General features: G+C 32.1%; 1 protein-coding gene across 1 annotated transcript; it reads right to left on the bottom strand.

Annotated features, from left to right (window-relative positions):
* Positions 1-906: 906 nt before the first annotated feature.
* Positions 907-27785, bottom strand: LOC140049916 (uncharacterized). The gene is made up of 23 exons (XM_072094870.1): positions 27180-27785; positions 26865-26991; positions 26229-26488; positions 25573-25770; positions 23652-25191; positions 19444-23202; positions 19268-19327; positions 19078-19150; positions 18665-18935; positions 18363-18479; positions 18065-18249; positions 17644-17772; positions 17138-17342; positions 16744-16908; positions 15038-15217; positions 13576-13723; positions 12920-13041; positions 5305-5424; positions 4554-4732; positions 4045-4257; positions 3646-3721; positions 3023-3208; positions 907-2695 (listed from the first exon to the last, which is right to left on the bottom strand). The coding sequence occupies exons 1-23, from the start codon at positions 27783-27785 to the stop codon at positions 1343-1345; spliced, it is 10272 nt and encodes a 3423-aa protein (XP_071950971.1). The 3' UTR covers positions 907-1342.

Here is a 27785-nt window from a genome sequence, read left to right as displayed (position 1 = left end):
AATGATCACCTGTCAATCATCTTGTGCGTAGATATTCAATTGTGACGTATCAATACGTCATCATATTATAAAAATATGATAAAATATACACACAATGTATAATAAGTATAAGTACGTTATTAACTAAAAAAACGAAAACATTGTTACAGATTTTGCAAAAAATTCGCGCACGTGTGTACTGGACGCGCTCTTTCCTATAGGTGTGGCGTACAACTACAAATCCTGGGGTCCTGGGTTAATTCATAGTTAAAACCAGTTTTAGAAAACTTAATCGAATATATGAATTCTAAGGTCAAGGGCCACGAACTAAAAAGACAGATGTCCAAAACCAATAGGCCTCCTTTTGCGAATATCCACAATAATTATCTTAATTCATTAATTCAAGACGGACACAATACTTTTATAAATACTGTAAAATTAGCTGTCATTTTTAACGAACTGTCAATTATGTTACGAGACGTGGAAAATCAAAATTGTTTTTCTGTATTAATTAAAGGAGCTACGGTTATGCACTAGGAATTGATGTAATCTATATAACGGACTTTAGGGCGCAAACTGTAGCAGTATACATGAACAGTTCTTAAGAAGAAGTCTTTTGGACACTTCCGGTCAGTTATATCATGCAGAGAAAGTACAACTGTACTTATCCATCGCATTGTAAATATATTAAATTTTAATCAGTATTAGTGCCACTTTTCTGTTGGTTTATTCATTTTTAGTGAGTGGATATTTGTGACATGGCTTTTTTGGTGAATGCCTTTTTGTTTTAGCTTACCTGAATAAAAGTTTTCAAAATGGTTAGTTTCATTGTGGTAGTATGCAATGTGTAGTTTTATGATTTGTCATAGAAGGTTAGATGACGTCAAAGAAAGACTACTAAAATGTAATTAAAAATTAACTGTTTATATTAACACGTTATAGATGGTTATTACAACAATTACTGTAAACTTTCATTTTTGTTAAAATAAACGTTAAACTTGGCATAAAAACTTCTTTATCTTAATTTACAAAGTACAGTATTTGGTAGATTGCATAGATATGGACTCGTTAAAACATCGAAGACTTGTACAAGCCTGGAAAAGCCTGCCAGAGCCTTCCATGATACAAGGATGTATGATGGGAGCCACAAATATACTAAATAAATAATTAAAACATTCTCTCATTATTTTAAATTACTTTTCTTAAGCTCTGTCTACACTATCAAACTACTAATGTGCCCAAATATGGTAGTGATATGACATCATCATGTCAATACATGGGTACATCATATTTTTTTGTCACATAAAGTTTGATAGTGTAGACAAAGAGCTTTAGGTTTAGATTTCGAGTTCTTTTACATTCTTCACATTTTAAAGACTTTCTTAGAGCTTGATCTTGTAACACGTCTTGAGGAACTCTGTGATACAGTAGCACGTGATGATGATGTATCATCTAATGTCTGTGAGCTTTTACCATCGACATCACTGAGCTCTCCCCTGCCATCAGTTGCTCTTTTTCTCTTTCTTCTACCAAAATCTTCCTGAGATGTGCTCACATTGGTATTTATAACCAGTTCTGATATTCCATCATCCTCCATTACTGCTGGAGGATCATTTTCTCTTTTTACCATTTCTGATAACTGGGTTAATGTTGATGTCATGTCAGCTTTGTCTTGGTCATCATTCTTGACAATTGATGGCGCACTACTTGTAATCTCTTCTAACCCTGACAGATCAAGGTCCCTCAAGACTTGTGTAGGGATGTCAGAGATTTGCGACAAACACGAGGTATTCAAAGAGGAATCCATCTCAATGTCATCAAATGTCTTACTTTGGGAAGAAATTTTCTTTTCTGGAGAAGCTTCAGAAAAATCAAAATCTCCAGAGTCATCTAAAGCCAGAGTTCTGTTGCTGAATCCTGCATCTAATGCCTGTAGTTCCAGATCATCTATTCCTTCTTGGCGAATCGTGTTCTGGTGAGCATGATCAATTGGTTTCTTGTAACTCTGTGAAAGGGCTGAAGAGTCAGAGTAAAGTTGCTGAAGAGGAGGAGGAGAAGGTATCCTGGACAGTTGTTCCAGTCTTAAGCTATTTCTTCTCAACTGACTTTCCTTCTTGGCACTCATTGGTGTTGATGTCAAATGAGGCAATGATGTCATTTGGCTCTTTCCTGTTGAAGAATTGTTTTTATAGTAAGAACTGAAGTTCTGACTTTTTGGTGTTATTATTTTCTTGGTCGACAATGGAAATGTTATTCCAGAACTATTGCCAGGTGTTGACAGCAATGGTGTCTTGGACGCCTTGTGATCGATTTCCTTCCAACAGCTTGTCTTTGGGGTTTGTTTAATTCCTTCCTGAATGTCAACATTTTTCTGATCAATTAAGCTTGTGCTTGTGTTGGTATCTTTACCATCCTTTGTGTACAATCGTTTAGAATAGTACGCCCTAAAGTCTTGACTCTTTGGAGTGGCAAACTTATTTTTTGGTAAAACTGGTGTTCGGTCTTGCAGGGCAGATGATCGAGGAACAGCAAATGATGGCGATGGTGTGAACTGAAGACAGCTGCTAATTCTCTTTGATCGATGTACTCTTGGAGTGCTTAATGGTGGTGGTAACGGAGGTTGAGCATATGGTGTTACTGGGGTCTGTGGCTGATGCACAATGGATAACAAGCCTTCTATCACATCTTGATTTATTTCAATGAAAGATTTTGGGTCCTGCAAAATAACATTAATAATATTAAAAGAAAGCAGAAGCATCACCTTAAAATAAAATAACATTACACATTTTCTTTAAGTATTTCTCGTTTATTCAGTTTGTCATTCAAAAAACATAGAAATGAAATATATATTGCTTGAACACAGTAACTTCTCTCAATACATGACACTTTGGGCTGGCCTAATAACTTTCCTAGAATTTCTGGTATTACTAATGTTATTGATTGTGAACAAGATTTTTGGATGACCTTTTGGAAAAGTCTGGGTTTGGAGAGTCTCAGGTTTATAAAGAGTCAAGCATTGAAACAGTCGACTGTACTACATTACCATAATTTGATCTTGAAGACATTTCAGTAATTTCTTCAAGTTTTGTGTTCTTGGGTTCTGCGTTATGACTGTCATGTCATTGACATGTCCACAGGCAATCCTTGATCTCTTATCCATACCTTTCCACTGCAGGTTACTGACGCATATAAAGTTCCCAGGTTTCACAATCTCATCAACGTGATAAACCTTTACAATTAATATATGCGTAAATCTTACATTGTTTCATTGTATTCATATTTGGCTCTTACTTCTAGATATACTATATGTGATATTTACAGAGAGAATACATTAAAAATATGATAAGTCTATAATAATCTTGCATAGGTATGTCAGTATTTTGTTCTAGCTTGGAGATACAGTAAAGAAGCTAGAATTCTATACATATTCTATAACTATGTATATTCAGGGTTATTCTACAATTATATTATACATGTTCCGGTTTCTATAGCTAAACTTACTTATATAAACTTAAACTTCTATAAACTTACTTATATAAACTTATACTTATATAAACTTACTTATATAAACTTATACTTATATAAACTTAATTATATAAACTTATACTTATATAAACTTACTTATACTTATATAAACTTACTTATAAAAAATACAAACAAACTTACCTTCATTCCTCCCCAAAATTTCAGTGCTAAAATATTAACATCCTTGTCAGATAAGTAAACAGTTTGTGGTCGAGAACTAAAACAAAAAATGAACTATCATGAGAAAGCCTTAAAAATTAAAGCTAGTGGTTCGTCAGTTGAAAACCAGTAACTTAAATAACTATAAAAGTAAGAGTTAAACAGTGATATTGTCTCTAAAAAAAATGTCTTTAGATTATCCGGGATTATCTGGGGATTTAAAGGGCTTATCCCTGGTACCACGTATGAGTGCCATTTTCTTGTTTTTATCTGTGCTTGGTATCAAAATAAATCAAATTTGGAAAAGTTTAATAATAGTCTATGATAGTAATACTATTATTACTTTCAGATATCCAACCTGTGGTAACCAAATAGTATTACCTGTTACCGCTGTACGGTGTGACAAACAACACTAGGCCTACAACATTCATTTCCTGGTAGTCAGGCTGGAAACACACGTTGCCTACATCACAGAAATCATTGACTACACGTGGTGAGTAGACTATGTCTAAAACACCTGGGCTTGTAGGCAAGATGTTGTAGCGAGTAGATCTTGTAGAGGCAAGCTGCACTGGATTTGATCCATCTTTTGACCTATATAAAAAGTTTGGGTATTTGATATTTACATTAGACTTAACTAAATCTCTGTCTACACTATCCAACATGTTTGGTAGTGATATGACATCAACATTTCTATATATGGGCACATCACATTTTTTTGTCATATAAAGTTTGATAGTGTAGACAGAGCTTAATGTAGAAGCTTTGGCTTTACTTGGAAAAAAGATTAGTTCTAAAGAAATAAATACACTCTCATTCTCATACATTATGTACACACAATATACAGTGCTTTTAACATTTAAATATTAGTATTGTGCTTAACTTCTTACCATCCAACTGACGCACTGACATTGAAGACCTTTAACCTATGACCTTCCTTCAAAAGATTAACAACTTCTTCAGATGGGCGCCACACTGTGAACATAACATTTGTTGCTAGGCTCCGTTCGCAGAGGTTGTAGTCAACCAGTCTGACTTTCAATAATGGTGTTACGAGGCGTTTTGAACTCTGTGATTTATAAAGTGCACAATCAAAGTTTTTAACAATAAATGCACATCGTAATATCAATTACAGGTGTTTTTGATCTATAAATCCACCTGTTTGTTGCGAATTGAGTGTTTAATATCTTTTTGATTGTCAAATTAATTGATGAAATCAAACGTTGTTGTAACATAATATTAATACGAATTTGGTGTTTTTATCAAAGTTTATTTGTTTAATTTTAATAATGTATTAAAAAGTACAAGTTTGAACAAAGAAAAAAAAAAGATAGATAGTAGAAAGGAATAAGAACAGAATAGTTGAGTAAAGAAGGTGAAAATGAAAAAGATAAAAGCAGAACAATTCAGAAATAACAAAATAATAGAATTTATGGACCTAAAGCACACAATTAGAGAAACATTTCTACTATTACAGATATATTATTTATTATATTATCAAATATTATTTTACATAATACTAAAACATTAACTTTACAATGAAAATATCTGATGTAAATACTAATAGAAGTTATACTTTTAAATAAAGTCAATTTCTTTTTGCTTCTTTTATACAAAATTCAATAGTACAGAAAGCATTACCTTCTCATTTGATTGACCTATGACCTTTTGCATTTCAGCCTGCATGTCAGCCTGCCGTTTATCCATCATTCGTCTGTTGTAAGCTTCCAAGCTTTCAAGCTGTTCGCTGCTCAAATGCATCTATATTAAAAGTTGTCAAATAATTTATATAGAAACCAATTCATAAATAAAATCAATATTACAAATTGGTGGAAGAGGTAATAGTTAATTAGTCAACATGGTGACTGATCAATCAATGATAATCAATAAAGTAATCAGTCAATAATAATCAATCAATGATAATCAATCAATAATAATCAATCAATGATAATCAATCAATCAATCAATGATAATTAATGATAATCAGTCAATAAAAATCAATGATAATCAATCAATGATAATCAATGATAATCAATCAATGATAATCAATCAATGATATTAATCAATTAAAATGCATCTTTTCAATCAATCACATAGCTGTAGATTATTTGTTTTTTTTTTAAATCAAACAAAAGCATTCATTTAAAGAGATCAAAGTAGAACACATTAAAGCTGACCTTTCACCCCATCAAACTACATTCCTTATAAGTTTACCTAAGGCCACCCTACGCAATAAATGAACAAGGCAATAAAAAAGAAATAAATTAATATTTTGATAAGAAAATGTTGAATAGTGTGATTGTTTCACATGGTTGCATGCGGTTGAACCCAGAGCAACATGCTACCACAGGGCTGGTCTTTTATGTTACATCAACGTGTATTGTCATGGCAGCATTTTCAACATCATGATAAAGTTTACAATTTATTATGTAAATAAAATTGTAAATGTAATATATAAATAAAAAAATGCAAGAATAAAACGATTTTAACTACTGAACTGAAAAAACCCCAAAATACAAAAGTACAGTATTACAATCATTTCTATGGTAACTACTTAACTAACTACTTTTAAACCAGTGTATAACAATTTAAACACCAGCAGATATGAAGGTTTTTTAAAACCACTGTGCGTTTTGATCGAGACGATCCTCCTTCCCCACTCAAACAATGTTCTATATAACCTCTGTATTGTATAACAATGTATACCTTCACAACCCAGGGCTAATATGACAACACTGAGTGAACAGTAGTTTTATTTAATTGCAAAAAAATGTGTTACTTTTACATCACCATATTTTAGAGCCTCATTATAATTATCATATACTGTTTTCCTTTTCTTTAAAAAAAAATTGGTTGTATACATCCATCATATTTTAGAGTCTCGTTATATTTATCCCTCACTATTTATTAAAAACATTGGTTGTATACATCCATCATATTTTAGAGTCTCGTTATATTTATCCCTCACTATTTATTAAAAACATTGGTTTTATTCCATAAAAATAAATACTGGAAAAAAGTAATTTGAATGTGTACTAAAAATGTTTACTATGCAATGTGGAACAGTTGTTTTTGCTTTAATTATTTTTTAGTCGAAAAAATATCTAAATAAAGTACCTTAACAAAAGTCAAATCCCAGACATAAAAATAACATATTTTTTTACAGTATTTGGTTTGAACACAACCATGGGACAAACAACAGATGGAAACAAGTAAAATTATGTTAACAACAGTTCTTTGCCCCAACATTATTTATTGTAATTTAATTTTACGACATTTTTCATTATGGAATATTAGGTGACAATAAAAAACATTATTTGTATTTCATATTAATTGAATTTGATTTGTAAAGTTCACATGAGGCATGTACTATTTAATTGTGAGAATTAAACTATATTATGCAATCTGACCTCAGATTTTAACTGTTATATTATAACAGTAATGTTTATGTTATTTACCTTAGGTTCAGCATAATTCCTCGTTTTTAGTTAATCTATAATTTAACCTCATAAAAATACAAGTTATGCAAATATACATCAGATGAAATTAGTAAAAAAAAAGTCTCAATTTATAACTTATTAAAAAATTAAAGATATGGACGAAAAAGACCTTTATCATTCATAGGGATAGGGCTATATTCGATAATACCCACACGTGTGTATTACTCTTCATAAAAAATACTTTGGGTCAGGGTGGGCTTAGACCCAAGTGGGCATAGGCACAGATGGGCTTATAAACAGGGTAGGGTAATACTCAAGATGGTCTTATACAATATGGAAATAAGACAACTCAAGGGTGAGCTTATAAAAAAAGAGCCAATGTAGTAACAAATAATTGAATGAAAAAAAAACTAAAATAGAAATAAGTCAACTCAAGGGAGTATATTTAAATCATTATTATTATTATTATTATTATTATTACCCAAAAAACAACTATTAATATCAAATTACTCCACTTTCTATTGAATTGTGCCATCAATCATGGTTCAACTCAATTATGCTGTTACAATGAGAAAATTAGCATTTAGGAATGCTAGCTTGCTTCTATTTCCCTTAAGACAAACTAAGTAAATGACATCAACTATCAATATGACAGATTATATTGAACATTGATAGAATATAAAAAGAGTTTTATTACTATGAGTCTATGTTTTTTAATAGCTTTAAAAGTAAATACAAGAATAAAACAGTGTAAACTGTTTTGATCCGAGATAGTCTGCCAGATATGACTACTAAAACAAAATTTTATGGAGATCGCATTGAAGAAAAACATTGAGTAGAAGAACTATGATATTTAATTGATTCTACAACACGTTTATAGAGCTTTGGTAGGATTAGTGAAAGCTGGTGGCATCCTCTTGGGATGCAGTAAGCTTTGGCAAGTGATCAGAGACTAGGAGATGATATCACCCATGGGGTAGTCTAGGCCATGTCATAAGCAGCTCTGCCTCATAAGCTCAGCATCATTTACTTAGTATTTAAGCATTAGCACCGATCTTAGGCTGTATCAAATACTTTAAGTTTTATTGCCATAAATTGGAAACATGTATTAGATTATGATGCTTCTTTGACATCAAACAATAAAGATGAAGTACTCATAAAGAAGGACTTTTAGCAGGTGTTGAATAAGCATAAACTTGGCATTTGAATGCAAATTATTAGGCTAGGCCTTGAGTTGCTGGAGAATGGGTATAATATACTTGTCATAAAGTCAGGGGACGGGTGACTTGTTAGACCCAAGGGAACGTAGTCGTGTGCAGGTACATCATGTAGGCTTGATTGATTTAAATTGCCATAATATGTCATAAATTGATCATCAAAATTAATTTTTATTGACAAGGAGGATAATTTGTTTTACTTCCATGATTTAATTAAAAAAATCTAAAATCTTTTTGAAATAATAATAATCATAAATATAAGTTCATTTTATTAAGAAAATTATTTAAGAAAGCAGAATTCTTGTTAATTTAGGAGGGTTTTTTAAATTAAGTTTGAATAAGTTTTGATAACTGGATGGTAACTATAACAAAGAAAGGTATCACTATTTCCCATAGAGGTATCATAAAAGTAAAATTGCTGAAATTGAAAACTATTAAACTAAACAAAATGGATACCTTGTTTTGAATAAGCTTATATTGATAGCGTCCTAGGGAATAGTGTTGGTGCGAGTGCTCAATTTATTCACTATCAATCAGGACAATTAGTTGCTTAAACAAAACAAGAAAAAAAAGCAATCAGTTGTCAGGTCCAGGGGAATAGCAAAGATCCAATTGTCCAGTTAATTGAACATCAAGCTATTTATTATCATCTCATATCAATTTAATAGTCAATAGCCAAAAGAGATCAGTGGACTCGAAGGAATTACTTTCTTCTCATCTAATAATAGGAAAAGGAACAGTTTTTAGTTTGTGTAATAATAATCTATTATTTAAATTATGTATCTAATATCTGAGACTTATTGTACTTTTAATTGAAAATCAGTTTATCATCATTGGCTGGTCATTACACTGCTGTTACAGACAGTAAAGTATATTAATAATCAAATATATTATTATACACAGCATTGTCATTTTTTTACAGTGTTTATTTTATTTGTTATTTCCATTGAGTTCCAGCCACTGAGTGATACCCACAGCATTGTCATTTTTTGTCAGTAATTTGCCACTGGATTAATATTTAGAACTTATAATATATTATAAGATAATATATCTTTTTTTTCTATTTGTCTGCCTTAGTTTCTTTTATAACAAATATATATATATATATATATTAAATGTACTGTATGTACCAATAAGATGGTATTACAATTAATAGCACTTATTAATACAAAATTTGATTTGAGTTTTGTGTACAACAATATCTATATTACCGTAAATGTATGTACCAGAAAGGTGGTTGGTATTACAGTTAATTGCACTTTGTAATATATCAATTTGTTTTAAACAATTTGTCTGCTACTGTATAGTAGTTTCTTTTATAAAAAATATGTATGTACCACCAGTAAGGCGGTATTACAATTATTGTAAGGCCATTATATTAATTAATTTGTTTATAATACTACACAGTAGGAGATCTGGCTACTCATTCTGTCTGCATAGTATACTCAATATTGATTGATCGTAAAAATCTCCCTTTGGCACAACAAATGGTGATATTAAAAAACATTTTTAGATATTTAGGTTTATTTAGATTTGAAATGAAGGATTTAAAATTAACACACAAAAATGTTCAAGATATATTGTCCCCCTGACAATTTTTTTTTTCAAATGTTGTTGAATGTCATTTTGATGTTCCATAATAGTTATTCACTTTGACCAAAAATTGTATTGAAAAAAGAATTATTTACCAGAAAAACTAACCAAAAAAAAAATTTAGGGGAAAATGTTAAAATGTATGTTTAAAAAATGAAAGAAATTTAAAGCAAAACATAGTCAAATTGGCTGCCAGCTAATGGGTTTTAGGTAGAATTTAACTGTTTGTCTTTTCTGAACATTTTTTTTTTAAGTGATTAACTTTCTTAAAACTACAAAATGCCCTATTCAGAATCTGATTTTATTAATCTTCATTTTTCATGTTTTGGGGGGACAATTCATCTTTAAAAAAGGAAATGAAATGGATGTGAAAGACATTACAAATAGAAACATTTGTTTTCAAGTTTCTTGACAGAATGTCAAAGTGTAATACATAAATCATGTTCTTGTTTGCTAACATTGTTTTCCTGTTTCTCAGAGGTGTTATGAATGAATTATGAATTATCGAACATTGGTTTTAATGTGTACATTCCTTGAATTTCTTCTTAAATATGGTAGTAATATGCCCAAATATGGGAGTGATGTGCCCAAATATGGTGACATTATCACTACATATCACATTTTTTGTCACATAAAGTTTGATAGTGCAGACAGAGCTTAAGATTAATACACTTCAGACATATTTATTATCTTTGTTTTATTCATAAAAACTGCTTTAAAATATTCTAGCAATAAAATCTGCATTAAGTGGGTTAACATGAATTAAATAGCTAATGAATTTGAGGTGTTTTGTTAGAACATTAAATGGAACATAGATTTTAATGTTCCCTCTTAAACACAATATCATGCACTATACAAAAACTGGTTTATCTATGCTATTGATTTATCCTTTAATATAGGAGATTTGGATGAAAGGTCCTTAGAAAGAGAAAGTAAAGACATAGAAGTAGCAGGAGTTTCTGTGTTTGTGTAATATAAAATTCAGGGCCTCAATGAAAACTAATTGTTTGGGATACACTGGGTAAAATGATAAATACATGTAATATTAATACTAATCTGAAAGTAATACAAAATACAGCTAAAAGACTTGTGTTGTTATAGATGTAGGGAAAAACTGACTCTTACTGAATTTTAACACAAGACCATGAAACAAAATGTCTCCTAATCAACAAATGATTGACTACCATGTTTGAATCAGGGGCAGACAGCACTAGTGATGCAGTAAAAATTAAGCTCTGTCTACACTATCAAACTTGCCAGTGTGACGTACCCAAATATGGTAGTGACATGCTTTAATATGACATCATCATGTCCATATATGGGCACATCACATTTTTTGTCATATAACGTATTGATAGTGTAGACAGAGCTTAAATGAATCCTCTATTAAATACAGTATAGGCAAATTCTTAATTGACCATGTGACAATATCCTGTTGGAACATGTGATACAGTATCACACAACTTTCATGTCATGTTTTAGTCTTATAAATTAAGATACAACCAATACAGAAAGGACACTCATGATTTATTCTTAGCATTTCTATTTCTTAATGCTTTTTTTGTTTCCTGTATATTTTTTTTCATTGTTTTTGTCTGCCATTTTTATGAAATTAAATAAAATTTATAAATCAAATCAAATTGTGTTTAAAAGAAGCGCTAAAGTGTGATGTTGAACATAATAAACATTTGTTAGTGAAAGTTTTAAAATAATCTTCACCTGTTATGTTGATTTTAAAATAAGACAAGAGCAAGTTAGGTATTAGTACTATCAGGGGTGAAGGACTGTAATGCATGCTGTGACGCAATTAAATTTAATTAAACTTTATGATGTGTGTATCTATATGAATTTCTGAAAGCACGATGATAAAAACTAATAAAAATAAATTAGGCCAACTATATAATTATACAATTAAACTACTATTCCTTATAAAAAAATCAAAATGCTTTAGTTGGTTACCACAGTATTGTTACACCACATAATAAAAAATAACATTTAATCAAATCTGATGTCACTCAAACTGTATGTGATTTGGGTCAAGGAATACACAACAATGAACATGTAACTACTAACTTGTAATTATAATTTAATGGTACAAAAGATTAAATCAAATCAAATGTATTTAAATTATCTCTGATATGGACACAATGGAATGAACATGTACACGCATTCAATTAAATTACAAAATCTAATTTCAAATGCAACTTTATACATTGTAACAAAATGTGAGAAATAATATTTTATTAAATTATAAAATCTAATTCCAAATGGCATACTTAAAATTTGCATTGTCCCCTAAAACATCAATATTAGAGATGAATAAAATCAAACTTTTATTAGGCCATTTTGCAGTTATTCACTTCTGCAGAAAAAACCGAACAAAAACAATAATTTAACTTTAAAAAGACAAAATAAATAGTTAAAAGTGAACCACATCTAGCAAAAGAAAAAACCCAGTTCTATAATATCTATAGTGTAGGAAATATGTAAAAACTACACCCACAGATAGCGCTGTCCAATTCCAAAACCCAGTTCTATAATATCTAATGTAGGAAATATGTAAAAACTACACCCACAGATAGCGCTGTCCAATTCCAAAACCCAGTTCTATAATATCTAGTGTAGGAAATATGTAAAAACTACACCCACAGATAGCGCTGTCCAATTCCAATTAATAAAACTGAACCATCATCCATGAAGTGAAATGGAACAAGTGTGAATGCAGCTTTACCCTTGAGATATCGCAGCAATGGGCCATATCATTGTATTAATATAGGTGTGAAAAGGGCTTAAACATTAAAACCTAACTATAATGTAGGAATATGTAAAAACTACACCCATAGATGGCACTGTAAAATTCTTTAATATATTTAATAAAACTGAGTCATCATCCATGCAGTGAAACAGAACAAATGTGAATGCAGCTTAACTTATCACAACAATAGGCCATATCATTGTATTATTATTTGATATAGGTGTGAACAGGGCTTAAAGATTAAAACCTACCTTGATTGAGTTTGGATCAAATGCTGTTTCCATTGCTTCATGTATCTCACGACCAGTTTGTATTGTTGATATTTCTTTGATAGACAACTTACAGATTCCTTTCCTCTTTACACCTTTGTTTTCTGAAAACAAATTTGAAACAAATTTAGAGATTGATATCAAGGAACAAACATTCCAAACTTACTAGTATTTAACTTAACAAATAGTTAGGCCTAAAAATAATTGTTATATTACCCAAGCAGAGCATCAATTGAAAAAAAGTTGGATTTTCTTTTAAAAGTTTTAAATAAATATTTTTCTACTGGGCCAAATCTTAAAAAATATAGAAACATCACTCATATTTGTTTGTTTTTATTTCAAATCCATACACCATACATATATTTAAAAGAGGTCGATATAATTATAACAGTCAAATGATAAAACATCAGAAAAAACAAAAGAAGAAACATATGAAGATGAATAGATTCAGGAAAACCAAATTAATCCTAAAAAAGAATTAGTTTCCATTGCATGTTTGAGTAGTTAATTAAAAAACAACTTTTATTTAAAATAAATTGTATTAATGCTGTTTTTCAATGTGAGAACACTTTTTTTATGGGTGATATTTCTGAAATTACGTAAAGAAAAATGGTTTTAAATAAAAGAAAAGAGTCTACCACTGGAAGCATCTTCAAATTTTGAGCTGATCTTGTAATAAATGTCTTCCATTTTCTTTTGATGATTTCTTGAATAATCAGCTGCAGCTTTGCGTTCGGCTTTCTCAGACCGAAAGACAAAACCACCTTCTGCTAATCTCTCCATATACTATAAAAAAGAGTAGGTGGTTTAATAATAATTTTAACCCTTTCACTGCGGAGCATTCTTCCCACCTCTGTGCGTAATATATATTTAGGAAAAACATATGATATCTTAATTAATTGCAAAAAAATACTAATTGAGATAATTGTATAATTATTTTTGTGGTGTGTGATGGGCAAAGGGTTAGTCTACAGTTAGGTATAAAAAAAAAAGTAATTTGCATATTGATGACGTCATGTGACGTCATTACAGGTATTTTGGATTTCATGTTTTTTATCGAATCAATGATAAAAACTATATTTTCTATAAGAAATTCTTATGGAATACGTTTTCCCAACTGGATATTGATGAAGATACGTATAACAAATACAAATATTTTAAAAATTTGAATTATTTATATTGTTTTATAAAAATTATGTACAAATCAAAGTTTTGGGGCAAAATCGTGAAAATAATGACATTTTAAAAAAATTCACTATAGTACAAAAACTAACTATTGTTTCAGAATTTTTTTTTTTTGAGTGTTGTGATAAACACTATGTTGCCCTATTGGGGCTGGTAAATTTGTGTTACTTTCAAAATGGCCGCCATTACGCTACTCAAAACAACTTTCCAAGATAGAAATACTATTATATATACAATACTATATATAATATAACTATAGGGCGCATTATTTTCAAGACGATAATACAACTATAGAGGGCCGTTTTTTTTCCTGGAAAAAAGTTTTAATGACTTGCAAAAAAATTCAAGTTCATCGAAAAAATACAGAGGGTGCTATATATTATAGGCAAATACGAATAAATAATTGTTTTTCCCATACCCGGTATTACCGGGTATGCGTTTTTCAACGACGTCTGTTTATACCCAGTAGTACCGGGTATACGCAGTGAAAGGGTTAAACTAGAAAAAAAAACCACTTTATGCTAGCCTCTCAGTATACTCTCCCATTCTATATACTATAAAACTATTTAAAATGGTAAAAGCATATCTAAAAAATGAATATCTGAAAGTGTACTATATTCTCCTGCCTATTGAAAGATTAATAGATAAAACCGTAATGCTGAGAACGTCTCGCTCTCTCCAATCGATCAAAGAATACCCTTAGTCAAGAAGCTCATTCACAGATAAACAAACTCTAAACAAAAGGTTGTCTAATTGTTTACGCTCTGTCTACACTATCAAACTTTATGTCACAAAAATGTGATGTGCCCATATATGGACATGATGATGTCATATCACTACCATATTTGGGAACATCACACTTTTTTTGTCAAAGTAGTTTGATAGTGTAGACAGAGCTCAACAAGATGTACTTACCATAATGGGATAAGCTCTCGCAACAACTACATCTAAACATCCGACCATACCACCCTCCCCATACAAGGACGATAAGAGCACCGTAAAGGGCTGGGGGTTGCGTTGAAATCCAAGCTTTGTGTCATACCGTGCTCTACGAGTTGAATTTGCTGATATCTTCAGTTTTAAAGTCGGAGGTGCCTAGAAAGAGAGAAATATAAACATAATAAGATGAATACTGACAAAAAATAGATATATTACCAGTAACATACCAAGAAATGTTGTCAATTATAAGATGGTCTGACCAATTAATGATTCTCTTATTTATTTACAGATGAAGATAATAAAATGTTTTATTTGAATTAGAGCTATGGAATTATTTTTGGTTATCCGCACTTGGCGGATAACCTCTTGTTATTGTCAGGATCTTTTTTTTTTTCTTTTTTTTTTTTTTCTATATTCTTCTTTCTTTCCACGAATTTTGTTGCTAGTGTATCTCTAAATCTTCTTAACATAACATTGTATAACTTTATGAGAAGATTGATCTCTATTTGAAGATGTCGTAATAAGGTTTTCTGTCTCATCCGAGTTGCGCAGCGTAAGTTACGCGCGATTTTATGAATTTCAATGATTGATCATAGATTAAAAACCAAAATTCATTTTGTATTGAAACTAGGTGAAAATTTAAGTTATATCATGCGCAAACTTTCTATGGATTAAAAATGGCAGGTTGCGCAGAAAGTTACGCGCGCACGCGCGTTTAAAATTTGAAAATGCGAAAAATCAACTTCTAATCAATTTTCTACGCGTTTCATGTCATTTTGAGCATTTCAAAAATTCCCAAGCTTGCGCACTTTTTTTACGCGCGCGTGCGCACGTAGCGCAAAAACCTCTTTTTTTTGCTTGATTTTTGTTTTTCCAGCATTTTCTAGTAAATTTACCAATTTTCAATAAATTTCGACTTAAAATCACGTCATACGAGCACGTAGAATTAAACAATTTACGCGCATTTTTGATGAAAAAGTTCAAAAATTTGTCAAAATTATGCCTTTTTTTAAACAGTCATAGATTCTAAACTACGTGGTGAACTTTTTTAAAATTACATATTCTGAATGTAGATGAGTTGTAGATATAGAATCATGCATCGATTTGGCAAACCGGACATTGTGACGTCATCGTATGGCCACACGAATATCAAATATAGGATTTTTGTCTCTTTCGTCATAGCTCATCACATTTAATAGAGCGCATCTCCACTTATCCGTATTCCATTTTCCCCCATTTTTATATATTGCCTAGGTCAATCAATTATTTTTCGAATGATTCACCATTTTTAAAATTGTTATGACGTCATCATGTCCAAAAGCGTCAATAACTTTGGTCACTTATTTTAACCTATTCTGCACTGTATGTAGTACGTATACATTATATAGTGTATACCGTATATACTCAGACGTGACGCAAAATAGAGAGCGCACTAACATTTTTTAAATGGCATAATCGTTTTTCTGCGCGCAATATTCTAACTTATATCGTGCGCGTGGCTTTTGCGCTGCGGATAACCTAACTCGTACGTAGTGACGAGTTCAAATCTAGTTTTTATTCATTCTGTTGATCAAGTGGATTAAACAAGGATAAAAAACACATAAAAGTACAAAAAGCAACTTATTTCCTCTGTGGTCCCTAAATAAGATAAAAACACCCACAAACACTCCCATTTTGAATACCTCAAGTGGCGGACAAGCCTCTTGGGAACCGGTCAACTCTGCACTGTGAATGATAATCTTCTGACCAACTGTCAGCTTTCCTGTTTTCACAAATCGTTGTAGGGCTGGATCAATATTGGCTGGGATGCTATACCAGCCATCAGTCAGTAATATACTTGTCTGCGTCTAAAATAGATTATGTTACAATACTATTTAGATTTCACAAAGTTTCGGAAAGTTACCATTAACACTTATAACTCATAATCAGTTGTGCTTTACATACTGCCATAACATTGGTTAAAATAAAAAGTCTTAAAAAACTGGTTATAGTCATCCATTTTTTTTTGTCTATCCAAAACATTTGAAAATATCAGGAAATTCCTGCAATTAATATCGGGAGAAAAAAGCAACTTACAGCTTTTGCTTTGTTTGGGCTAGTGGAAGGGCTAGTGGTGTGATCAGTACTGTGATCAAACACAGATGCAACGCACAGTACCATAGTTTTAGATGGTGTATCATCTCTTTCAGTTATCATCTTTATAGCCGATCGTTGAGTTTCATCGATCTCACGATCATATCGGTACTTTAATCGAAGCAAGACTGATTCTGGAGTAAGTAATCTATACAAAGCAGTAAGGTATGAATTAAAACTTCTTATTTATTGTTGTGAAGTAACTGGAATTCATAGTACAGTCAACTTTTCCAATACCAGACTCTCTGAAAACCGGAACCTCTCCCAATACCAGACTTTCCTTTCTTTCTGAAGTCCAACCAGTCCCAAAATCATTTTTACCACTATAATACCAGACTTTCCGGAAAACCAGACATATTTGGCCGGCCCAAAGGTGTCCGGTATTGGGAGAGTTGACTGTAATATAATATGGAACAATTTGATAGAGATTATGACATCAGTTCAATTACCTTCCTCCAAAGTGGCTTGGGTATGAACGCTCAAGAGATGCTAACTTCCACACAATCCACCGATAATGGTTGCTGAGCCATTCTGGGGCCACAAGCCGTGGCTCAACTCCAGGTGTGTCTAATAAAGCACTGCAATAATAAGACAATAATTAATAAAAACATTAAATAATTTATTTTTATTTGATAAGCAAGTTTTTTACATAAAAATGTGAACTTAAAACTCTGTCTATACTATCAAACTTTATGTGACAAAAAAATGTGACGTGCCCATATATAAACTTGATGATGTCATAACTGCCATATTTGGGTATATCACCACCATATTTGGGCACACCACACCTTTTTTGTCAAACTAGTTTGATAGTGTAGACAAAGCTTTATAATAAAGTTACATAAACATTATCAAATAAGTTTATCATACTTATAGAATTCTTTCTTTCCTGCTTTACCGGCATCATCAAAGACGAGCGTACCACCATCTGCAAGTTTGATTCCTCCAGATGAGAGCACCCCTTCTGAAAAATGGTCTGATCCATCAAGCTGGAACTCCTCAGCTGAATCAGCAGAAATAGCAACCGTTGAGGGCAGCACACCATAATAGAACATCTAATGTGAAATGGAATTAATTTGTTTATGCACAGGTGTTACATAACACAAGTTATTTTTTGTAATAGAGAAATAATAATCATTCAAATGAAAGATAAATAAAGTAACATTACTTGTTCTTTAGAATGCTGTCCTGGGAGAGCTCCATGAACTGCCTTACCAAGTTTGATCCTCTCCGACGTTTTCCGTTTGTGACGGAGAATTCCTCTTGAAGGTTTCACAGTGTAGTTCTGCAATAAAATATGAATATTATTTCAATGAAATAAGGCCATAAAAACATTTAGGAAATACTTTGATTGTATTTGTATTGGGATGTAAGGGCAACTATTGTTGTTTCTGTAACCAATTGATTCAACTGGAAGGGCTGTTAGTGCAATGCACTGAAAAACGACAGAGGTCGAATGTCATTACAAACCTTCTTTCCTTGAATTCTGTTACTCTGTTCTCTTATAGAGGACTGAACACAGTTGCCATCTTTCACACACAATTCATCAACAACACCATTTTCTGATGACAAATCCAGCTTTAATTTCTTTGCAAATGGTCCTACAACCGTTCTTCTGGATGATGCAGGTTTGTCAAATAATCTACTTGGCTGGGGGCCTGATTTGAACTTTGAACTTGCCCCTTCTTTAAAAGGAGTTGTAAATTTGTTTACAGTTTCAGAGCCCAAGTTACTTCCTCTCCTATGAAAAATAACCAAGAATTTACTTACATAAGTGTGTTAGCTTTATTACACAGTAATACAAATAGATCAAAGCAATAATTAGAGATTATATACTTAATTAATATTTTTAATTAATAATGTAATTGATCATTTAACCTTACTTAAAACTAGACTTAGGGTGCGACTTAAACTGATGAGTAATGCTGCCTGGTAAGATCCTATCTGATAAAATATCTATAAAAGAAAATGTTAAATTATTATTATTAATTTATATTCTTAAATTTAAATAGTCACATTATTCATGTTATAACTTATTCCATTTAATTTAAACTAAAAAACATTTAAACTTACGTTCTGGGGAAGTTTTGAAAGATCGACTTCCTTCTTGCCTGATGTCTTTGGAGCAAGAATCTACTAAATAAACAAATGTGATTACTGTATATTGGAATGTCAAAATCATCATTCTAAATTTGTAGAAAACAAGACAATAGGTAGTGCAAAAAAGAGTATTTGAAATCAAAGAATACCTTGTACTGAGACTGACTTGTCCAAGCTATGTGTATATGATGCATTCTGCCTGAATGAACCTGTAGGAGTCGTCGTATTACGGTTAGATTGATTCCTTCTGAGTAACAAGTTTTCCTTGCTTTTGGACATCTTCTCAAGTTCTTCACGAAGAAGCACATCTTCTAATGAGGACATCTCAGAGTTCTTCATTGATGTCTGATCTTGAAGAACATCTTGAACGTGTTTGATAGCAGCATCTGAAATATCAACCTTTGACCCTCGAGCAGTATGAAAGCCTGGTATTGATCTTGTAGCAGCAGGTACAACTTGGCTTTTATTTGGTATTTTATCTTCTACATTACAAAGAAGTTGCTTTCCATGTCGAATAGCATCATCAGATATATCGACTTGGTTCCCTCTCCCAGTAATAAATGCTGGTATGAAATTGGTATCTTTAAGGTCCATGCTAACATTCTGGTTCTCCAGGACCATTTTAACCTTGCTCAGTGAGTCTGCAGAAACCGGAACAGATGTACCTCCTGCGGTTTTGAACCCAGTGAATCCTGAACTGGTGCCCACTTCACTTGTTGTTACAGTAACATTAGGAACAATATTATTATCAAACAATATCACATTATCACATTTTTGTTGAACCTTTTTTAAAGAGGCTTCTGAAATTGATACAGCATTTCTTTTACCAGTCCTAAACACTTCTAATGGTTTGTGTAATGAAGTAGAGAGTGACTTATTTTCCCAATTTGATGAGCTTGCGGAGGTAAAATCAGTAGTATCTTCAAAATCATCAAATGATTGTTTCACTTTTTTCAAAGATTCTTCCGATATTTTCACTTTGTTCCCTCTTCCAGTCATAAAACCTGCAAATGGCTTATCCTTGTGTGACTTACTGAACACCATCACTCCCAAATTTCTTGAATGACTACAATTATTATTAACTTTGGCTGTATCAATGTCTTCATCAAATGTTTGTTTTACTTTTTTCAAAGATTCTTCAGATATTTTCACTTTTTTCCCTCCTCCAGTCATAAAACCTGCAAATGGCTTATCCATTTGTGGCTTATTAGATGACAAAATTGAATTACTAGAGTTGTTATTAATTTTTACTGCGTTAATTTCTTCATCATTAAATGTTTGTTTCACTTTCATCAAAGATTCTTCAGATATTTTTACTTTGTTTCCTCTCCCAGTCATAAAACCTGCAAATGGCTTATCCTTTTGTGACTTACTAGACGACGTCACTTTCAAATTTCTTGAATGACTACAATTATTATTAATGTTGGCTGTATCAATTTCTTCTTCATCAAATGTTTGTTTTACTTTTTTCAAAGATTCCTCAGATATGTTCACTTTGTTTCCTCTTCCAGTCATAAAACCAATAAATTGTTTGTTACTGTGTGAGCTATGCGGCACAGTTTTTATAAAAGGCGTGACCTGGCTGTCTTTTTCCATTGTGTCAGACGTCTTTGTCAATTCATTCATGAGAGCATCAGATGAACAATCTTCATTATCAAAAGTTTGTTTAACTTTCTTTAAAGATTCTTCCAATATTTTCACTTTCTTTCCTCTTCCTGTCATAAAACCTGCAAACGGCTTATCGATATCTGGCTTATTAAATGATGATGAAACTGAATAACTAGCGTTGTTATTAATGTTTACTGCGTTCATGTTTTCATCATCAAATGTTTGTTTTACTTTCTTTAATGATTCTTCAGATATTTTCACTTGTTTTCCCCTCCCAGTCATAAAACCTGCAAATGGTTTACGGATATCTGGCTTATTAAACGATGATAAAATTGAATGACTAGCGTTGTTATTAAAGCTTGAGGAGGTAAAATCAGTTAAATCTTCACCATCATCAGATGTTTGTTTCACTTTTTTCAAAGATTCTTCAGATATTTTCACTTTCTTTCCTCTCCCAGTCTTAAAACCAACAAATGGCTTATCAATATCTGGCTTACTAGTCACTGTCAAACTTCTTGAATGACTAGCATCATTATTTACGTTTAATAATGTAGCAAAGTCTTCATCATCAAATGTTTGTTTAACTTTCTTTAAAGATTCTTCAGATATTTTCACTTTCTTTCCTCTCCCAGTCGTAAAATCAACAAATGGTTCATCTTTGTCTTTATTACAACAAGATGATGTTTCAAATGGATTTGCTGTGTGAAGTGGATTATTTTTTACATTCAGAAAGTCATCATTTTCAAATGTCTGTTTCACTTTCTTTAAGGATTCCTCAGAAACTCTAACTGTATATCCTCTTCCAGTCTTAAAACCAACAAATGATTTATCTTTGTCTTCATCACAAGATGATGTTTCTATTGGATTTGCTGTAATATTCACAGTATAAAATTCATCATTATCAAATTTCTGTCTCACTTTCTTTAAAGACTCCTCAGAAACTTTAACTTTATTTCGTTGTCCAGTCATAAATCCAACAAAAGGCTTCTCTCTGTCTGGTCTGCCAGAAGGCATCTCTCTTTGGTTTGATGCATGAGCTGTGTTATTAGACACTACTATACTTTCTTCCAATCGATCATCTGTAAAATTGTCATCAAATATGTCCTTTACTTTCCTTAAAGAATCTTCAGAAATGTTTACTTTCTTTCCTGCTCCAGTTATAAACCCTCCAAAAGATGTTGTCTTTTTAGGCTGAAGTGGATTTACCTTTGAACTGTTTTCTGTCTTAAATTCATTTGATAATTCGTTCACATCATCAAACCTTTCCTTAACTTTGCAGAAAGCATCTTCAGAAATGTTTACTTTCTTTCCTGCTCCAGTCATAAACCCACCAAAAGATGTCTTTTTAGGCTGGAGTGGAATAACCTTTGAACTGTTTTCTGTCTTGAAGAATTCATTTGATAATTCATCCACATCGTCAAACTTTTCCTTAACTTTGCACAAAGCATCTTCAGAAATGTTTACTTTCTTTCCTGCTCCAGTTATGAACCCAACAAAAGATGTTGCTGCTTCATCGATATCAGTACAGGCAGAGCTAGGAACTAGTTGATCTTTATGATCTTCAACATCAACTTTCAACTTTGTTTTTGAAAAGTTTTCTTCTCTAGTTTCCAAACTATGAAAGTCACTAGCTAAATTCTCTTTTTTATTTAAATTTAAAGTTTGCATTGCAACAGTTGCTTCTTCATCTGGAAGGTCCAGCATTACATCATTGTTTCCTCTTTGAAATTCTCTCATACAAGGTCTAGCATTTGTAATTTCTGAAATGTTACTGTCTGACGGAAAATTAACTTTACTTGGACCATTGAGGTTGTTATCAACTCCTGACAAGCTAACTTCTTCTATCAGGCAATCTACCTCCTCTTCTTGCATGAATGCATACACCATTTCAGCTTCATCAGCAGCAGCGATTTCTTTTTGAGCTTGTGTCGCTGTCACAAACTCATCATCAAAGTTATCTAAATGAACTTGTGTCACAGCATCCCTTGAGGAAGCTGCCATACATTGTTTTGAAGTTGATGGGCATTGTTCATCATTTTGTTTTGCAGTTTTTACTAAACAAGGTGTTAACATGACATCCAATGATTTTCTGCTGAAACTTTCAACCTTTGTATTGTTTTTTCTATTTGGAATGTTCTTATTAATGTAATCTGTTGGCATGTCTTCTACCTTAAGTTCATACATCCCATGTGTTCTTGGCAAATGTATTGGCTTCCTACTGACTGTTGTTCTTTCATGTTCAACAACAGACTTTTTGGAATTTTCATCTTCATCAAAAAATGTGGAAAAGGTTAGGAAATCTGCAGAAAATAAAAAAAATGTAATTGAACTATTGGTGAAATGTTATACTTTTACATTATATTACATTAATTTGTTAAAGATATATTGTCCCCCTAAAAAAATATTTTTTTTAAATTTTTTTGTTGAATATGTTATTTTAATGTCACATAATAGTTATTCACTCTCACAAAAAATTGGGTCTGAAAAAAATTTATTTATCTAAGAAAAATGTAATTTAAAGCAAAAAATGGTCAAATTGTCTGGGTAATTTAACTGTTTATAGGTGAAATAATTTTTTTCCCCCATTTTTTTTCTTATGGAAGTGAACAACTTCATTAAAACTGCAAAATGGGCTATTCAAAGTCCGATTTAAAAAATCTTTATTTTTCATGATTTTGGAGGACAATACATCTTTAATTTTAAGGTTAAAAAATAAATAAAGAAAATAAGCAAATTTGTAATGTCGCACCTTTTTTAACAGGACGGCGTAGATTAATTTGAAATGTTGTTGTTGATTTCTCATTCTCCTTAGTTGGCACCTCCTTAATAGTATTATCGTCCTCATTATCACTATCTTCTTTGACTATTGTAGCGCTTTCCATCCATTTAAACTTTTTAGGAGATGGTTGCTTAGCTCCTTTAGTAGAATATGTAAAGGAAGATTTGTTAGTCAACACATGGTTGAATAAATTGTTAATTCTTGGTGAAACTGGAAGTGAATCTGAAGAATATATAAATCTTGATGAATTCTTTTTTGATATGGACACAGAATACCCGTTGCTATTATTTTCATATCCAGCATCAATGTTCGTCATATTGCAAGCTTCAGTTTTTGAATCAGTCTTCAGATATAGGAATGGTTGTTGGCAGGAATGATCAATTTGTTTGTTATTTCTATCAAAAACAGCACCGTTGGTCAACATATTGCACATATTATCTTGTGAGCAGCATTTATCTTCATTTTTAAAAGCATATTTATTTACAAGGAATCCATTTTTTTCTCCTTTAGCAACATCTGAAGTTACAGAAGCGTCGTCTGTAACCTTACACAGTGTATCAATAAATGATGGCGATATTTGAGAAAATGGATCCACTTGACTTGAAGGAGTTGTGACAATAGCACCATTGAGTTTGTTGTGAAATAAAGGTTTTACTTTAGTAGTTGCAGTTAGTTCGAGAATAAGTTTATCTTTGTTGTTATCTGGTAGAGACTCTGGAACAAGGTGAGTGTTTTTTTGTTTGTGATTTTCCACTGAAGGATTACGAGACAACTTTGGAGATATCGTTTTAAAATCGTCTTGTATAATATATTTATCTTCTGAATTGCTATCAAGAATGTCTGTAACAGAATCATCTTCATTCTTTTTCGATGTCTTTCTTTTTCGCTTACTCCTACGTTTGGAAGATGATTTCTTTGGTGGTGGTTTCTTTTTAGAAAATTTCTGTCTTCTTTCAGGAGGTGTATCAAGAAGGAATGCAAGCGTATCTGCAATATTTGAGCCATCTTCAGGAGAATATTTTGTTAATATTTCATTGACAATTACTTGCGATAAAGATGTCTTGATTGGAGAAGGTTTTTGTACTTTTGCTTCTGAATCAATTCGATCGTCAACTTTGTTCATTGTTTGAAATCTGTTTTTGCTATCAACAATGTTGATATCTTTCAATTCATTATTTTTTAGTTTATCACAAGCTTCTGGAACTAATGGTTTGGATATTGCAGTTTTCTGTTCATATTTTGCAGACTGAAGGACTAGATCACACTTGGTTTGGTCACATATATCCTTATTCAAAGATCCCTCCAATCGTGTTCTATTTAATAACAAATTAACGGTAGCTCCTTCTGCTTGTTGTTGTAATGTAGCATCTAACATTTCCGTTTCTACAGTCATTTCTCTTTCTTCTTCATCTGATGAGGTCTTTGCCAGATCAAGCATGTCAGTAGCATTATGGCTGTCGACTTCCCAGGTATCGACATTACTGTTGTTGAACAGTGCTCTAGCTATTATCTGAGAGATGAGAAAAAATTGGTATATATATAAAATTAACTATAAATCGAAATTTGAGAAAATAAAAAAATGAAGAAGGCAGGATCACAGAAAGATATAGAATCTTGAGTTGGGTCTGCCTGGGACATAAAACGAAGGGACAATATCTAAAAATATCCACTCCACAGTAGTTAAATACAATTACAACCCTGTTGGCGCAGTACGCGCTGCTTACTTGGGCTCGAATCTAACCCCTATAGCCATCAGTACAAGCTCAGTGGTCTAGATATAAACGCCAGGATAGTAATCTGGAGGTCGTGGGATTCGAGTCCCATAGTATAAAGTACAAATTACGTCAGAGTAGGGCAAAACATCTGACTTATAAATATATTATGATCTTACTCCAGATTGTTTTTCTGTTGATTCCCTTGGGTGCCAAGCGCTAGTTTTTGTAGAGGTTGTAGATGATTTAATAGGTGGTGTTGCAAGGGAGCTGGTAATAGGTGGTGTTGCAAGGGAGCTGGTCATAGGTGGTGTTGCAAGGGAGCTGGTCCATGAGATATTTGCGTCATGGTCTATCCCAAGACTCACTGGAATCAGCTGAAAAATATAAAGTTAAGTTAAGTTTTGAATTAATAACAATTGAAGATGTACCTTGACTGTAAAGAAATGTGGATTACAATGAATTACATGGCTTTGAGGTTCTCCCAGAAGAATGTTTTGTCATAATATCACCGATTCTGTTACACAAGGCCATTGAACCAGAATATTTTTTTTGCAAGAAATCCTTTTTCATGCATTCACAAAATCTCTTTTCTCCCCTAAATTTGGTAATTACAATTAGAAACAAGTTTAAATTACAGCTAGCAAAAGCGCATGAAAAATTTTGAATTAATTTTAAGGAAATTTTGAGAGCATATAAACAAGGGGCTCATACGCTTTGCTTGAAGAGTTAAGCTCTGTTCACAATATCAAACATAGTGTCCATACAGTATATGGTAACATTCTTTGTTGATAGTGTAGACAGAGCTTAAGTAATGCAAGTAACGGTAACAAACCTTGTTCGACGATGCAAGGGATTCTTCTAAACGTGATGACATTTTAGTCTCAGACTTTTCATCCATGAGGAGTTCCTCCATGAACTTTGGTGTATCACCACATGTAGAGAAAGACTCATTATGGCAGAAAGACTGAGAGGGAGCGAATGGTGATAACTGTTTTAGGATTAACGTAGAATGGCAAGGAGTATAAGATGAGGGGGTTACAAGATTAGATGTTGATGCTTGATAGTGACTTCCAGGTGTGGCTGGGCTTAACGCTGAAAATGAATATTTTGTTTTTAGTTAATGTCATTGAACTTTCATTACCTAAAGCATTCACCAAAAGGTCCTCTACTTTATATACTAGTATATATATTTCTGTACAAACTTTACTACATTGTATGATTTTAATAATTGTTAAATGAATAAATATACTGTACTTTGAATAATATTAATTAGGTATAGTCATACAAAATTAGTTTATTAATATTTGTGAGTGTGGTCTTAATATTTGTGAGTGTGGTCTTAGTAGAAAAGATGGGAAATAAACAACTACACTACCAGTATTTTGAAATGTGTAATGTATGTTTTAAAAAATTATATATCATTATAACAATAAAATCAATGTACTAGTTTAAAAGAAGGATGACTTACTATTGAGTCTCTTGTAGGGTGAAATATTCCAATGCTTGTACTTAGAAATAATCTGCTCATCTTGACTGAACAATGAAGGTGTAGATACATTGCTTGATGGTGATGGAAAGACAGGAGTTGAATACAGCTTTAAAAATATACAAATACAACAAAGTTTTTATATACGTTTCACAAAAAAAAAATGCAGAATTCATTTCGGTTACTGAGGTCCTTGGTTGAAATCCTGTCAAAGGTCAGCATTTCTTTTTCATGACAAAATATGCTTAAATTAATATAAAAATAATTCAAGTAAAAAAATGTATTATCAAAACATACCTGTTTTGATTTGTCAACACACGGTTTTCTTCTAGGAGTTTTGAATTCAAATTCTTCCTTTTTATCCTCACCATCACACATTCTTTCTACGTCTACTAATGAATCGTTGACTACATCTGTTCCTTCTCTGTCCATATGAACCTCATCACCCTGAACATCTGTAACTCTGACCAGCTCAGACGAGATGTTTTTCTCTTCAATAGAATTCTGAGGGCCAGTCTTTCCGTTTACCAGACACGGTAAGCATTTTCCTGGTGGAACAACCAAACATGACATATGCTCACTGTGTTTAATAATGTCTTTACTTCTGTTTTCACTGGACAGCGTACATTGGGTGTCTTCTCTTTGTTTTCTGCTAAAATGAGACACAGAAACATCATTCTTAATCTTTGTGCTATCGATATGAGACACAGCATCATAGTTCCATGGAGCTGAAGAGAACCATTCAACGTTGACGGCTCCAAGATCGTCTTTGCATTTTTCTTTGTAGATTCCTAATAAACTGCTCACAATTGGTGATGGCTTTGCATCTTGCTTACACACTGCATTAGGTAGCGATCTTCCAGAACAGCAAATTTTCTTTGAAAACTTGTGTCTATAATCCAT

The sequence above is a fragment of the Antedon mediterranea genome, chromosome 5, assembly GCF_964355755.1.
Source record: "Antedon mediterranea chromosome 5, ecAntMedi1.1, whole genome shotgun sequence".
NCBI lineage: Eukaryota > Metazoa > Echinodermata > Crinoidea > Comatulida > Antedonidae > Antedon > Antedon mediterranea.
This window is presented reverse-complemented; position numbering and strand designations above follow the sequence as displayed.

Excerpts from the sequence above, each read along its gene's own strand:
- LOC140049916 (XM_072094870.1), bottom strand. The coding sequence starts at position 27,785 with ATGGATTATAGACACAAGTTTTCAAAGAAAATTTGCTGTTCTGGAAGA. Across the intron at positions 18,936-19,077 it reads CACCCTAAGTCTAGTTTTAA|GAGAGGAAGTAACTTGGGCT; the intron begins GTAAGGTTAAAT and ends TATTTTTCATAG. Across the intron at positions 17,343-17,643 it reads CCAAGCCACTTTGGAGGAAG|ATTACTTACTCCAGAATCAG; the intron begins GTAATTGAACTG and ends TGCTTTGTATAG.